The sequence below is a fragment of the Scyliorhinus canicula genome, chromosome 15 (assembly GCF_902713615.1).
Source record: "Scyliorhinus canicula chromosome 15, sScyCan1.1, whole genome shotgun sequence".
Lineage (NCBI taxonomy): Eukaryota > Metazoa > Chordata > Chondrichthyes > Carcharhiniformes > Scyliorhinidae > Scyliorhinus > Scyliorhinus canicula.
In genome coordinates this window covers 88,739,437-88,754,341 of record NC_052160.1, presented here as the reverse complement: position 1 = coordinate 88,754,341, position 14,905 = coordinate 88,739,437, and the positions used below count along the sequence as shown (strand labels likewise).

The 14,905-nt window shown below is 49.1% G+C and overlaps 1 protein-coding gene across 1 annotated transcript; it reads left to right on the top strand.

Annotated features, from left to right (window-relative positions):
• Positions 1-8,426: 8,426 nt before the first annotated feature.
• Positions 8,427-9,720, top strand: LOC119978686 (alpha-soluble NSF attachment protein-like). Its single transcript, XM_038820479.1, has one exon. It carries the CDS (start codon positions 8,631-8,633, stop codon positions 9,273-9,275), a length of 645 nt encoding a protein of 214 aa, XP_038676407.1. The 5' UTR covers positions 8,427-8,630; the 3' UTR covers positions 9,276-9,720.
• The last annotated feature ends 5,185 nt before the right edge of the window (positions 9,721-14,905 follow it).

The following is a 14,905-nucleotide window of genomic DNA, read 5'->3' as shown; positions in this document are numbered from 1 at the left end:
GATTAATTGTTGCACAATAGCTCACTGGGATGTCCAAATGTAATCGGCAGCTGGCGGCGATCGCATTGTTGGCAGGGTGGGGGCAGCATGTGCATGGGACTGCCTTGGGAGGGGGTGCTGGTGGTGCAACACTGCACTAGTGCTTTCACCCAGGTCTGCAGTGTTTCATACACTGTTCACTCAAGGCAGTTATATCTGTTCCCCTCCAGCTCCTCAAATGCTTATTGAGGTTAACTTGCAACCTATTGCATTTGATGTGTCCTTTTTAAAAAATTTCTATAAGATAGCATAGCAAAGATAAAGTCTGCGTTACAAGTGAAGAGCAGCTCTTTCTGAGCGAGGTGAAGTTTTTGGAAGTTGCGGACTGTGTCTGCTGAATTTCAGTAACATCGGTTTGGACAATCACTGAGTGACATCAGCTGATGTCTGAATGTACTAGGGAACAGAACAGAACTCCCAAAGAGGATGTGTGAACCTGGGCTTCTCCCATTGCACACGACAAACAGTCCTGGCGACAGACCTCCTACTTCAGGTCCCTTCGTTAAAGTAATTCTTTTAACACTGGAGAGCCCAGGCCCCTGGCCAAAGCCCTTACAACAAATGATCATAGCAGCATCGCTTCAGGTCTCTATAGCATCGAGAGAGGGGCTCTCAATTCTGTCTCATTCAACCTTTAACTGGCTTCTTAACAATCTCCTGGATTCTCATTTGTATGATTCAGGTCCAGCTAGCCTTGATTTCTCCTGAATCATTATGACTGGAATCTTTGTTTAATAATGAGATTGTTGGGGCAGCACGGTGGCACAGTGGTTAGCATTGCTGCCTACGGCGCTGAGGACCCGGGTTCGAATCCCGGCTCTGGGTCACTGTCGGTGTGGAGTTTGCACATTCTCCCTGTGTCTGCGTGGGTTTCACCCCCACAACCCAAAAGATGTGCAGGATAGGTGGATTGGCCACACTAAATTGCCCCTTAATTGGAAAAAAATAATTGGGTACTCTATATTTATTTTAAAAAATAATGAGATTGTTGGAGCAGTTTAAAGCCACCACCCAATTGTCACCAGGAGCAATAATTGGCTGACTGCTTCCAGTCACTGTGGACTCCTCCTGTGCTTTGTGGAGTTTGGAGCCCCAGCCAGCATCTAACCATTCACTAGAGTTGCCCTGTTGTTGCTGTAACTCCCACTTCATTAAGACTGGTATTATAGTCTTGTCACTGTCCCCACAGTCAATCCTTGGTCAGATGAAAGTGCTGACACTCCAGGTTAATATTAGCAGCACTGGGCTTGGGAGCTCACGGGCATCTCAGCCATGGACCAGCTGAGGCACCTGGCACCTAGTCAACATTAGTGGGGACAAGGAGGGGGGCACAGCCAAGCCTGATGGACCAGCTGAGGCACCTGGCACCTAGTCAACATTAGTGGGGACAAGGAGGCACAGCCAAGCCTGATCTACCTTCACTCATAATCCATGTGGGAGGCCTACTTGAAAGTGCTTCCTTGGCTGGGGAACACTGAAGCCAAATGCAGCAATATCTCTCCCCACCCTGTGTGGCACTTTGAGGTGATCCATAGCACAGCATTGCCCCATTAACCATCAGGGCAGAGGGAGCTAGTTAGCACATTTCCATATTCATTGCAATCTTTTTCTTCGCCCCCACCACCCCACTATATGACATAATAAAGTGGAACTCCCTGTTAGCAATGTGGCTCTGATGTGAGGAAAGTCTGAAATGTAGCCCCCGCTACTTGATTTAAGATGTGATCAATTAAGGAATCTGCTAGTTTAACCGGGTGAACAGTGAGTGTGTGTTAGGTCTCCACCACAAATTGCACGTGTCCACCTGTTGAAAAAACTCCTCAAACTTGCAGCATTGAAGTATAAAGAAAAGCTCAGCAATCTCTGCGCACTGCTGTTACACACAATCTGTCTGATTTACACACGGCCTTTATTCACCGCCCCCCCCCCCCGTTTTAGGTGAACAGAGCACCTGCAGGTACATGTGACTCGTCACCCGGTGTAACTTTTTAGTTAGCTTTGCACAAATCACAATTTCCCCCAACTTCACATTCCACTTCAGGTGTGTAAAACCGAGAATGTTTGGTGGAGGTCCACGCCCCTTCCTCATTAGAACTGTGACTGCACCTCAAATAGAAATCAAAGTACTTAATTGGTTACACGAAGCACTTTGGGTTGTGTTGTGAAAGGCGCTATGTAAATGCAAGTTCCAGCAGCGCAGGGAAAGTTTATTCTCTAAGGTCGGTTGGTTCATTCAGTGCTTTCTCCCTGCTTCTGAGCGGTCCCGATGTCTCTGCCTGTTTTGAAACATGAGAAATGTAGCCAGGTGCTACAAAAGCTTTGAGCGTCACTGTCTTTTGCTCCAAGATGAGGCAGCGGAAATATCAATGTATTAAACTGATTCTGAAAGCAAAATAACCACTAATCCCGCTGCCTGACGCACTGAAGCTGAGGTCTCATGTTGACGTGTTTACAGTGAAGGAGGGCTTCTTTCAGCATTGTCCCTGTAATGTGATGAGGCATTGCTGCCTCTCAGTGTTGCAGAGCTGACTGTTCTCTCTGTATGTGTGTAGGACAAATAACTGAAATGGACATTGTTTACATATGAACTGTAAAGGAATAAACATTTTGAACAAACTGCTTTCTGGGTTTCCTCTTCCACTGGAATTGGTGTGTTTATGGGTTGTCCTCGTCCCCTTTGCCAAAGTAGAGCGCTTGGCTGATGGTTCAGATGTGCTACAGTGTCCATTGATGCTGGAGTCCGGCTGCCCCACTGGCCTGAGCTGTGAAGGTGCTGAGCAAACTGACCCAGTGCGACCTGCCCATTACCTACTTTCCTAATTCTCCACCCCGCAGCCTGTCCTGAAAGAGGTGACTATTGCAGTTCCAAGTTGGGACGGTCGAGTGCCTGGAATCACCAGTTTTCTGCCTCCTTCTCCATTCTGAGTTCTGTAACATTTTTATTTCTGCCCTCCACCTCTGCAGTTAATTTGTGTTCCCAGCATTGGACAATTAACACCAATGCCTTCTCACTTTACAATACCGATGCTTTACTATTTAACTGGAGACCCATCACGAGCTCTCCATTCTCGTCATTGTTTCTGTCATAATTTGGGCTCTTTATGTTGCTGTGGTGGTGCCTCTGCTGGGATCTTGAGGCTTGTGTGTTTAAACATAAACACCTTTTGTTGATAGGCTTTAACTATTTGCAGTTCCAAGGTATGGTCTCACATGATGGTGGCCCACCATGCAGGCTAGCTGCTTACAGAGTGTGTGATTTATCGTATAGAAAACAGTCTTGTTTTGGGCAGGTATAGCGGGGTATTTCTCAGTACCTGCGGTACCCAGCACTATCCCGCTATCTGATGAGACTCTGCGTTCGGTTGGGACTGGCCCACCAAGGCTGCACTTGCCTACCCAGCGGGCCATGGGTGAGGGCATCAGCAGCATTACCCAGGCACTGGCCAACATGACGCAGATCCAGAGTAAGGTGGTCCACTCCCTGTGCTCCCTGGCCATGAGAATCGAGACCTTTGTTGGGATGGCAGCAGGCCTCAGGACTGGCAGCGCCAGGTGGCCCAGTTCGATTCCCAGCTTGGGTCACTGCCTTTGCGGAGTCTGCATGTTCTCCCTGTGTCTGCGTGGGTTTCCTCTGGAAGCTCCGGTTTCCTCCCACAATCCAAAGATGTGCGGGTTAGGTGGATTGGTCATGCTAAATTGAACAGTAGTGTCCAAGACTTATGCGGGGTTGCTGGGTTATAGGGAAAGGGTGGATGCATGGGCTTTGGTAGGGTGCTCTTTTGGGGCCTTGTGTAGACCCGATGGACCAAATGGCCGCCCTCTGCACTGTAAATCCTATGATTCCATGAGCCTCAATGGTTAGCGCTGATCACACCCCAATCCCAGCCTGGGGGGGGCCCCATCAAACATCCCAAAGGATGAGGAGGTGATGGGGCCCATGACTGTGACTCCCGCAGGAGATGTGCTGGAACACCAGAGTGCCTTGGACAGGTCCAGCAGCCCACGGTCGTGCCTCTGCATGTCCTACCTCCTCTCAATCGCCACGGCGCCTGTATCCTGATTTCTGAAACCACAAGTGAAAGTTGCTGTCGGTTATTCCTCCCGGTGGAGGCCCGAACATGGTGGAGGACCCTGAGAAAACCAGGTGAGGTCTGCTAATATGCCAGTGGCATTTACTGCATGTGCTGAGTACAATGCATTGACGCTGCTGCCGAGGCACCGGAGCATGGCATTCTGGCGCCCACCACGATTTTGGCTTCACAACGTATTCACAGTTCAACCGCATTTTCCAATTCCCATGTCAGCCGCAGAATCCCGCCCATATATTCTCCCACTGGAGCTGAATTTCACCAGTTTTACGATTCTCTTGTGGTCCTAAAGCGGAATGCAATTCCAGATAGGGGGGATGGGGGGGTGTCTGTGTGTGGGGGAGCAGGGGGGTGGTCTGTGTGAGGAACGGGGGTCTGTGTGAGGAACGGGGTTCTGTGGAGGCATTCCTTTAGACACTGTCCCCAGGGGTCTCCCTATTACATGGATCCCAGGTGGTGAGTCGGGTCACCTCTGTAATTGGGGGTGGGCGGGTCGGGGCTAATGTGCAGGGAGAGGTGGCCTCTAATGGTTTCTACCATCGTGGCTGTGGCGTTGTAGACCTTGCTGTGGGCTAAAGGGGAAATGGTTGCCCCCTTGGCTCACCGTGAGGTCCACCACATCAGGCCCACGATCGTAGAGACCACAAGTGAAGCTTGCCTGTGTGGTTCCTGGTCGTGGGGAATGGAGAATCACGGGAGGGCAGAGCAGAGGGCGCTGGGCCTGCTAAACCAGATGCAAATAGGTCATCATGAACCATTTGCATTTATTTCTATGCTCCTGCTGGTGTGCGGCGTGGAACCCATTCGCACTGCCAGCGAGGGGTGGGAGCATGGTGTTTGGGTCGGCTCATGATTTTGCCCGACGGCCGATTCTCTGTCCCATTAGGAACGCATTCTGGGCATCCCAGGACAGGGAATCCGGCCCCAGGTCTTTCCATCACACTCCTGCTCTCCAGTGTGAATGCTCCATGATTGAAGTTTGAGTAGAGTGTGCAGTGCTTCATTTACAGCACACACTTTCCAACTTCACATTCCATGCCCGCCATCACTAAATCAAAGTTTCCTATAAAAATCCCCATGCAGCCCATTCACCCCCCACTGGGTCCAAGACTACATTCCTCCCCATAAGACGATAAGACATAGGAGCAGAATTAGGCCACCCGCCCATCAAGTCTGTTCTGTCATTCAATCATGGCTGATATTTTTCTCATTCCCATTCTCCTGCCTTCTCCCTAACCACTGATCCCCTTATTAATCAATAACCTATCTATCTTGGTCTTAAAGACACTCAGTGATTGTACATGTGGTGGCCACATTCCACTCCCACTTTGCATTGTTTTGTGAAGCCCTGGAAAACTCAGGGATCTGTGGACCTCAGTCTGTGAGTCACTGCTCTATTAGGTCACCTTTCAGCTTTTTCATTTCTGGTAAATACTGTATAACATCTCAGTTCTGATATCCTGCTTGTAAATCTTGTTTGCATCTTCTCCGGTGTAAGAAGATAGTACTGTACTTACAACTACACCTAACGGCCTGTGTTTTAAACATGTTACAGTTCTGAGCTCAGTATCACAACTCAGGAAAAAATAATCTAACCACCTTACACTTTAGTAATAACATCAGTTCAGAAACTGGGTCAACAAGTTCCTTTTCCAACAGGCTATCAACATCAGTATAACTCCCTAAATTTGCAATCTTACTAATGATTTTGCTTGTTACATAGAATTGTTACTCTACTACGTGTTTGACCATTAAGTATGTCTTTGATCTGTATTATCCAACACCAGATTATTTCAACACAGAATCATAAAATACCTACAGTGCAGAAGGAGGCCATTTGGCCCATCGAGTCTGCACTGACCCTCTAAAAGAGCACCCTACCGAGGCTTACCCCCCTGCCCTATACCCATAACCTCACCTAACCTGCACATCCCTGGACACTTAGGGGAAATTCTAGCGTGGCCAATCCCCCTAACCGGCACATCCCTGGACACTTAGGGGAAATTCTAGCGTGGCCAATCCACCTAACCGGCACATCTTTGGACTGAGGGAAGAAACCGGAGCACCCAGAGGAAAACCACGCAGACATGGGTAAAATGTGGAAACTCCACATAGATAGTCACCCAAGGCTGCAATTGAAGCTGGATCTCTGGTGCTGTGAGGCAGCAATGCTAACCACTGTCACCCCACAAAAGCCAAAATTAAAAAGATGACAGTTCCTCAGATTTTTCTCTTTGCAAAACATAATAATAATCTTGATTAGTGTCACAAGTAGCCTTACATTAACACTACAATGAAGTGGCTGTGAAAATCCCCTCATCGCCACACTCCGGCGCCTGTTTGGGTACACGGAGGGAGAATTCGGAATGTCCAATTCATCCAACAAGCACATCTATGGGACTTGTGGGAGGAAACCAGAGCACCCGGAGGAAACCCACGCAGATACGGGGAGAACGTGCAGACTCTGCACAGTCAGTGACACAAGCTGGGAATCGAACCCGGGTCCCTGGTGCTGAAAGGCAACAGTGCTAATCACTGTGCTACCATGCCGCCCCATTGTCCTTGCATCTAATATCATTACATTATTTTTTAGTAGGGTGGTACGGTGGTGGTTAGCATTGCTGCCTCACGACGCTGGGGACCCGGGTTCGATCCCGGGCCCGGGTCATTGTCTGTGTGGAGTTCACACAATGTTTGCAAGGGTCTCACCCCAATAACCAAGGATGTGCAGGATAGGTGGATTGGTCACACTAAAAATTGCCCTAATTGAAAAAAAAAGAATTGGGTACTCTAAATGTATTAAAACAGAAATAAACCATTATTTGTTAGTAATGCCATTAGCGTTTACAGATCACTGAAATTTAGGAGATGTGTGACATGCCTTTTCTTTGTTCTGGCACCTTGGGTTACTGCATGGTGTATTCCACCCCACTCGTCCCAGAGTCACAAGACAAGTGAATTAACCAATAATTCTTATAAAACTAACCAAAGTCTTTGGCCCTTGGCTGCCCAATAATTACAGTCACCAGGTTTGTAAGTTTAAACACAATTACTGTTTATTTATAACAAGAATAATGATTAAATAACCAATACTGCTGGCTAAATATTAATAAGTACTGAACCCCTACTTTAATTTGCCTCCCCACATTCATATATGTAAATACACACACACACACACACACACACACACACACACACACACACACACACACACACACACACACAGTTCAGAAACTGGGCTGGATTCCCCATTTCAGTGGCTTATTGCCGTCGCCAGCGGAGCAAGTGTGGCCTTTTGCGACCAAAAAATCGCCGCGAATCCCTCATCGATTCTGGCACCGAAGAGGGGCTAGCACCTACGCTGACTGAAACTCCTGCCTCCCTTCCCAAAAACATCCGGGTCCCGGACTGCGCACGCACACGGCTGATGACCTGCAGCGGTCCTGCGTATAACATGGCGCCGACCATGCGCAACCTCAACATGCAATCCGCAACCCCCTAGCCATAGCCACGGCGCTGGACACAGTCTGCAGCCGGCACACTGGGGTCCCACGCCCTCAGGATCGTGGCCCGTCTCAGACAGAGAACCGCGGCTGGGACAGCTAATGACATGCCAACGCCGTTGAAATGGCGCACGACACGCATCACAATGATACCAGTTTGGAGGTGGCGGAACATGGCGGACCCGCGTCAAACCGGATCCGGCCCTGATTTTGGTGTGAAAATCCATTCTCTGCCCGATCACAGAAATTGATTTTGACGTTGGGCTGCAGAGAATCCCACCCACAGCATTTCTGGAGAAAAATGGAGGGGAATGTGGGTCTTCTCTCTAAGATGCCAGGAGTCCAGCTGAAACCAAACTGTGAAGTTCATGACTCTGAAAACATTCCAGTGGGATCCAATCACCACCGCTAACTGGGTAGAGCACAGCATTTATGGGCTAATTCATTGGCAATCAGCCAAATTAATCAAACTGAGACCCAGCAAATCCCTGTCACTGGTGCAGGTCAGTCAATGCTGCAGTCCAAATCAGCACAGGCTTCTGCTTGAACTTAAGGCACAGGCCACTGCTTCCTTCTACTTAAATTAAAGGTACCGACTGCCTTAAAGACACATGTCCAGACGCATGGATCAAAAATGTAACAGCAAAAGTAAAGATAAGGGAATAAACAGGAAGGACCCATACACTTTGAATTAAGTTCATTCATTTGAGGGGGGCGGTAGTGTTTAAGGGGAAGAGGCTACGTGTGATCAGGGTTGGGGGGGGTAGGAGGGGTAAGGGCAGGAAGTGATGGGTGGCCGAGGTCAGGAGCTGGCAGAGCAGGCAGAGCTCGGCGGACAGACATGGACAATTCGGCCAAGGAGCGGGAGGCCTTAGGAGCGGTGGCCGAGGCAGAGAGGAAGGTCCACTCGGCCCGCTCCTTCATGGCCTCCCTGTTTAGGGGGTCTTTCAGATTAGAAGAAACATGTGAAAGGTACACCAGGGCTGCAAATATGTTTTAAATGGCCAAGAACTGGAGCGCCGCAGGCAATGCCTTCTGTGAAGCTGCTAAGCTCCACCTCCACCTGCAGAGGAAACATGATGCAGCAACAAACTTTGTCGATGGAGGAAATGCCTTCAAGAAAGCTGATCCCCAGGAGGCCATTCATTTTTTAAACAGGGCTATAGAGATTTACACAGAAATAGGGCTGTTTACAATCGCAGTGAAGCATCACCTATGGACAGCGGAGATTTATAAGAGCGAGTTGGTGGATGTCGAGAAAGCAATTGCACATTATGAACAGGCAGCTGATTACTACAGAGGTGAAGAGTCCCACAGTTCTGCAAATAAGTGCTGGCTGAAAGTCACCACGTATGCTGCACAGCTTGAACAGTATCCCAAAGTCGCAGAGATATATGAACAGGTAGGCACTACAGCCATGGACTGCCCCTTCCTGAACTACAGTGCTAAAGAATACTTCAAAGCTGCCCTCTGCCATTTCTGTCTCAATATGTTAAACGCCAAGTTGGTCGTTACGGAATACAAGGAAATGTTCCCAGACTTCTCGGATTCCAGGGAGTGCAAACTGGTCAAGAAGCTTTTGGAAGCCTTTGAAGAGCAGAATGTTGATGTTTACAGTGTCCCGGGCACACCTTACGAAGACTAGAATGAGTCAATTATTTGATGGGATGAGGATAGATGAGATCGGTGTCTGGGGGGCCCAGTACATTATGTGCACATGTTCTGGTCATGCTCAAAGCTAGTAGACTTCTGGAGGCCCTTTTTTGAGATATGTCAGCAATTCTGAACTTTGGGTTAGAGCCTTGCCCATTGGTGGCAATTTTTGAGTTTTCGGTTGTGCAGTCATTCCTGTGGGGTAGCCATCCTGGCTTTTGCCAGGAGAGGCTGATCCTCAGAGGCTGGAGGGAACTACACCACCAAGGGCCTTGGCGTGTCTGGGTGACTTGATGAAGTCTTTACACTTCGAGGTTAAATTTACCAAAGGCGAGGTGGGTGATCTATGAACATGGAGAGAAGGCCAGCAGAATGCTTGCACAGCAGCTTAGGAAGAGGGAGGCAGCTCGGGAGATAGGGAAAGTAAAGGACGGATATGGGAACCTGGTTGGTGATTCAGTAGGGGTGAATAAGGCGTTAAGGGTTTTCTACAGCAAGCTGTACAGGTCGGAACCCCCTACGGGGCCGGAGGGGATGAGGCACTTGGAGGGGCTGAATTTCCCAAAGGTGGACGCGGAGCGGGTAGAAGGGCTGGGGGCCCCCAGTCGGGCTGGAAGAGATAGTGGAGGGCTTGAAGGCCATGCATGCGGGTAAGGCCCTGGGTCCGGACGGGTACCCCGTGGAGTTTTATAAAACGTTCTCGGGGATATTGGGACCGGTGTTGAGGATGTTCAATGAGGCAAGGGAAAGAGGGGTGTTGCCCCTCGACTATGTCACTGGCAATGATTTTGCGGATTCTTAAGCGGGACAAGAACCCGGAGATATGTGGGTCCTACAGGCCGATCTCCCTGCTGAATGTAGATGCCAAGTTGCTGGCCAAAATCTTGTCCTCCAGGATCAAGGACTGTGTTCCTGACGTTATTGGGGAGGACCAGACAGGGCTTAAGGGCAGGAAGTTGGTGGCTAATGTCAGAAGGCTGTTAAATGTGATCATGTTGCCCCCGGAAGGTAGGGAGGTGGAGGTCGTGATCACAATGGATGCAGAAAAGGCTTTTAATTGGGTAGAATGGGATTATCTGTGGGAGATACTGGAACGGTTCGGATTCGGGCGGGGCTTTATTGACTGGGTCAGGTTACTGTATCAGGCTCCTGTGGTAAGTGCACGGACAAATAGGACAACATCAGACTATTTTAGACTGCACCGTGGCACGAGACAAGGATGCCCCCTTACCCCACTGTTGTTTGTGCTGGCTATAGAGCTGTTGGCAATTGCTCGGAGAGCCTTGAGGGGGTGGAGAGGACTGTTCCAGGAGAAGGTGGGGGGTTGGGGGGGGGGGGGGGGGGGGGGGGGGGGGGGGTGGAGCACAGGGTTTTGCTCTATGCGGATGACCTGCTTCTGTACGTTTCGGACCCAGTAGAGAGGATGGAAGAAATCATGAGGATTTTAGGGGAATTTGGCCAGTTTTCGGGGTATAAGCTTAATATGGGAAAGAGTGAGATGTTTGTTGTCCAGGCGAGGGAACAGGAGAGGCGATTGGGGGAGCTGCCGTTTAGGTTAGTAGAGGGAAGCTTTAGATACCTAGGCATCCAATTGGCGCGGGAATGGGACCGGCTGCATAAATTGAATCTGGCCCGGCTGGTGGACCAAATGAAGGACTACTTTCGGAGATGGGACGCGCTTCTGTTGTCTCTGGCTGGGAGGGTGCAAACAGTGAAGATGACGGTCCTCCCAAGATTCCTATTTGTATTTCAGTGTCTCCCCATCTTTATTCCGTTGTCCTTTTTTTAAGCAGGTCAACAGTGATCACTGGCTTCATCTGGGCGGGCAAGACCCCGTGAGTAAGGAAGGTAATGCTTGAGCGGAGTCAGGGAGAGGGCGGACTGGCGCTGTCAAACTTTACTGGACAGCTAATATAACCATGATCAGGAAGTGGGTTGTGGGGGAGGGGTCGGCCTGGGTGCGTATGGAGGTGGCTTCATGTAAGGGCACCAAGGACAACTGCGCCTGTGCCGTTTCCGCCGGCATGGTACTCCACCAGCCCCGGCGGTGGGCGGGGATTGAGAGGATGGGGGATATGTTCATAGAGGGGAGCTTTCTGAGTACGAGGGGGTTGGAGGAAAAGTTTGGGTTGGCGAGGGGAAATAAATTCAGGTATCTGCAGGTGTGGGACTTCCTTCATAAACAGGTGTCAACTATGCTGCTCCGACCACCAAGGGGGATTCAGGACAGGGTAGTTTCCAGAGAGTGGGTAGGAGAAGGGAGCGTCTCGGACATTTATAAGGAGCTTATGGGGTCGGAGGAGACGCAGACCGAAGAGCTGAAGCGTAAGTGGGAGGAGGAGTTGGGAGGTGAGATAGAGGATGGTCTATGGGCAGATGCGTTGAGTAGAGTCAACGTGCCTGCAACATGTGCCAGGCTCAGCCTGATACAATTTAAGGTTGTTCACCAGGCTCACATGACAATGAGCCGGATGAGCAGATTTTTTTGGGATGGAGGACAAGTGAGCAAAATGTGCAGGTGGACCGGCGAACCATGTCCACATGTTTTGGACATGTCCAAAGCTGAGAGGATTTTGACAGGAGTTTGTGGATGTCATGTCCAAGGTTTTAAAACAAGGGTGGCACTGAGTCCAGAGGTGGTGATTTTCAGGGTGTCAGAAGACCTGGGAATCCAGGAGGAGAAAGAGGCAGACGTTCTGGCCTTTTCTTCCCTAGCCCGGAGACGGATACTATTAGCTTGGAGGGACGCAAAGCCCCCAAAGTCGGAGACTGGCTATCGGACATGGCTAGCTTTCTCTGTATGGAGAAAATCAAGTTCGCTTTGAGAGGGTCACTGTTAGGGTTCACCCGGAGGTGGCAACCGTTCGTCAACATCTTTGCGGAAAATTAAGCATCAGCAGGGAGGTGGGGGGGGGGGGGGGGGGGGTGGGAGTAGTTTAGATTAGAGTAGGGGGTCAATAAGGGTGGGGCCTGTATGAGAGGTAAATGGCATTTCCACTATGTTTATCGTTTCATGTATATTGTTTATTTTGTTGTTGTTACTATACCTAAAATACCTCAATAAAATGTTTATTAATAAAAAAGGTTAAATTTACCATGAGTCAGTGGAAGAGTTTTACTACAAATGGTGGCCGTTTATAATTGTACTTTAAGGAGCTGGTCACTGTTAGTTGTTAAGAGGATGGGGACAGGGTGAGTTGGAGGGGATTTAGTAACTACATTTTACTGTTGTAACAGAAGTGGGGAAGGGGACACTTGCTGTGTAATTGTTATTCTGTGTTTTTATAGGTTTTGTATTAAAATTGTTTTTCAAATTTCACAAAAATATTTCCCAAAAAAAGATACCTACCCTGTTTGGCGTAGCATTATCAAAGAATTAAGACAATACAGCATGGAATAGGCCTTTCGGCCTTCCAAGACTGTACCAGTCATGATATCACCCTGTTGCTCGTTATGCTCTCCCCTTAATTGGCTCTGTTTATGATGGTTAATATGGTCGCCGTCCTTAATTCTAATTATGCTAGCTCAAGAGTCGGCAGGTATCTTTTCAATACCGCCACGAGGTTCAAATCTGAATACTGATCAAAGACTCGATACACCAGTTAGTAAGTTCAAAATCAATACTCATTTATTTACACACAGTCAATTATACTCATGCACAAACTCTAACTAAACTATCACTACTACTAAAAGCCTATACTTAGCTTTGGGTGCCCACTCAGTCAGAGGAACAATGGCCGTTGTCCGGTTCTGAGGCTGCTGGCATCGAACTTGTATAGAATAGTAGCTAGGAGCGTCTATCTCGTAGCGTGCATTGACTTTGGACTTACTTGTTCTGGTGCAGCTGCTAGGCAGGTCTCTCGCTGCTGAGAGCCAAGGCCAAGAAGAACAATTTTTGCTTGGGGGGCTTCCTTTATACTCCAAAGGGGCTTTGCGCTCTTTTGGGCGGGCCTTGAACTTGGCCCCAATTAATTGGACCATATCCTAATCATCGGCATTGATTTTCTCCAATAAAGGGGTGGCTGCCTGATCGCTGGGCGGGACCTAGGTGGCCGTTAGCCTGCTTTGTTCTAGTCTCCTCTGGCACCGGGGTGTCTGCTTTGGTATCGTTTGCTTAAATGTTTCTCTTTTGTCCCCGGGGATAGCTCATTAGTATGCTACTGGCTTTGCAGTATCGGTCTTGTCTGGGAGCTGCAAACTTGAATCCACAGACAAACCTTGCACCTGCTTGCTTTCTTAGCATTGTCCAATTTTCCCTTCATTCTCTGCAAGTGTCCATTTTGTAATCGGGACGTGGCCACCCCAGGTGGCTCCAACCCTTGGCCAAAACCCTCAGCACTTCCTAGTGCCGTATCCCTCCATACCTATCCTATCCATGTATTTGTCGAGATGCCTTTTGAACGCCGATAATGTATCTGCTTCCACAACCTCCCCTGGCAACGCGTTCCAGGCATTAACCACCCTGTGGATGTTGAGCCACTTTGCGTGTGCATCTACAATGATCAGGAGCATTGATCCTTGAAAAGGACAAGTGACGTCTATGTGAAGGCGTGACCATGGACGGCCGGACCATTCCCATGAGTAAACAGCGCCACTGATGGAGCTTTCTAGTTCTCCTGGCATGGCCTGCATTGTTGGGCCAACTTCTCCATATCCGGGTCAATGCCCAGCCACCAGATATAACTGGAGACGAGCATCTTCATCTTAGACACTTAGTGTCCTGTAGTAAGGTGGCTCACACACGTTCCGGGATGACCCAAAGGAGGACTCTGTCCTCCAAGCTGAGCTCTGGAATTTTGCAGGTGTAGGCCGTCAAATCGTCAGGTATGGCCCTGTGCTGGGCCCCTTACAGTGCCATGTGGCTTACCCGGGATAACTGTGTCCATCTGGGCCTCCATTACCAGCAATGAGCCCATAAAGTGGAGCGCAGTCACCGCTATCTTTGTAGAGGGGGGCGTCGGCAGCCTTGTGGGGAGGGGGAGGCGGCTTAAGGCATTGATGTTCGTGATCTTCATGACGGGGCGGTGTTCCAAGCTGTACTCCTATTCGGCATTGACTTTTGGCCGCAATACATAGGGGACCGGGCGGGTGTGGAAATAACGAGGCTGCAACTGCAGGGGGGGGGGGGGGGGGGGGGGGTGTAATAAATGCAAGCCTTGCCAACGGTATCCATATCCCGAAAATAAAAAAATAAAAAAATTTCCACCCCAACGTTCAACAATCTGGAAAAGATTACATTTGAATAAAGTTTGGACGGAAATTCCATGCTTCAAGATTTAGGGCGGCTGATAGATGGAGATTGTTTCTGCCTCATGTTGATTTGGTTTCTAGCAGATTGTTTACAAATTCTGCCACAGGAAAGCTTGTCTCCCATTGTAAATCTGACACAGTTTATTTCTCACTTCCTCACTCACGTACACAGCCCCTCTCTCCTTTTCACAGCTGCAAACATTTGTATAAATGTTTTATTGTGGCGCAGTGCAGGCTCACTGAAGGAGATTTCATTTTCAGAACCCACTTTCTCAGATCTTCTGGCGCCAGGCTATTTGGTCAACCAATATTGTTATTCCTATCATAAGAACGACCTCATTGCATACACACGGCAGCTAACTGCACAGTAAA

Coding starts and splice junctions, on each gene's coding strand:
- LOC119978686 (XM_038820479.1), top strand. CDS start 8,631: ATGGCCAAGAACTGGAGCGCCGCAGGCAATGCCTTCTGTGAAGCTGCT.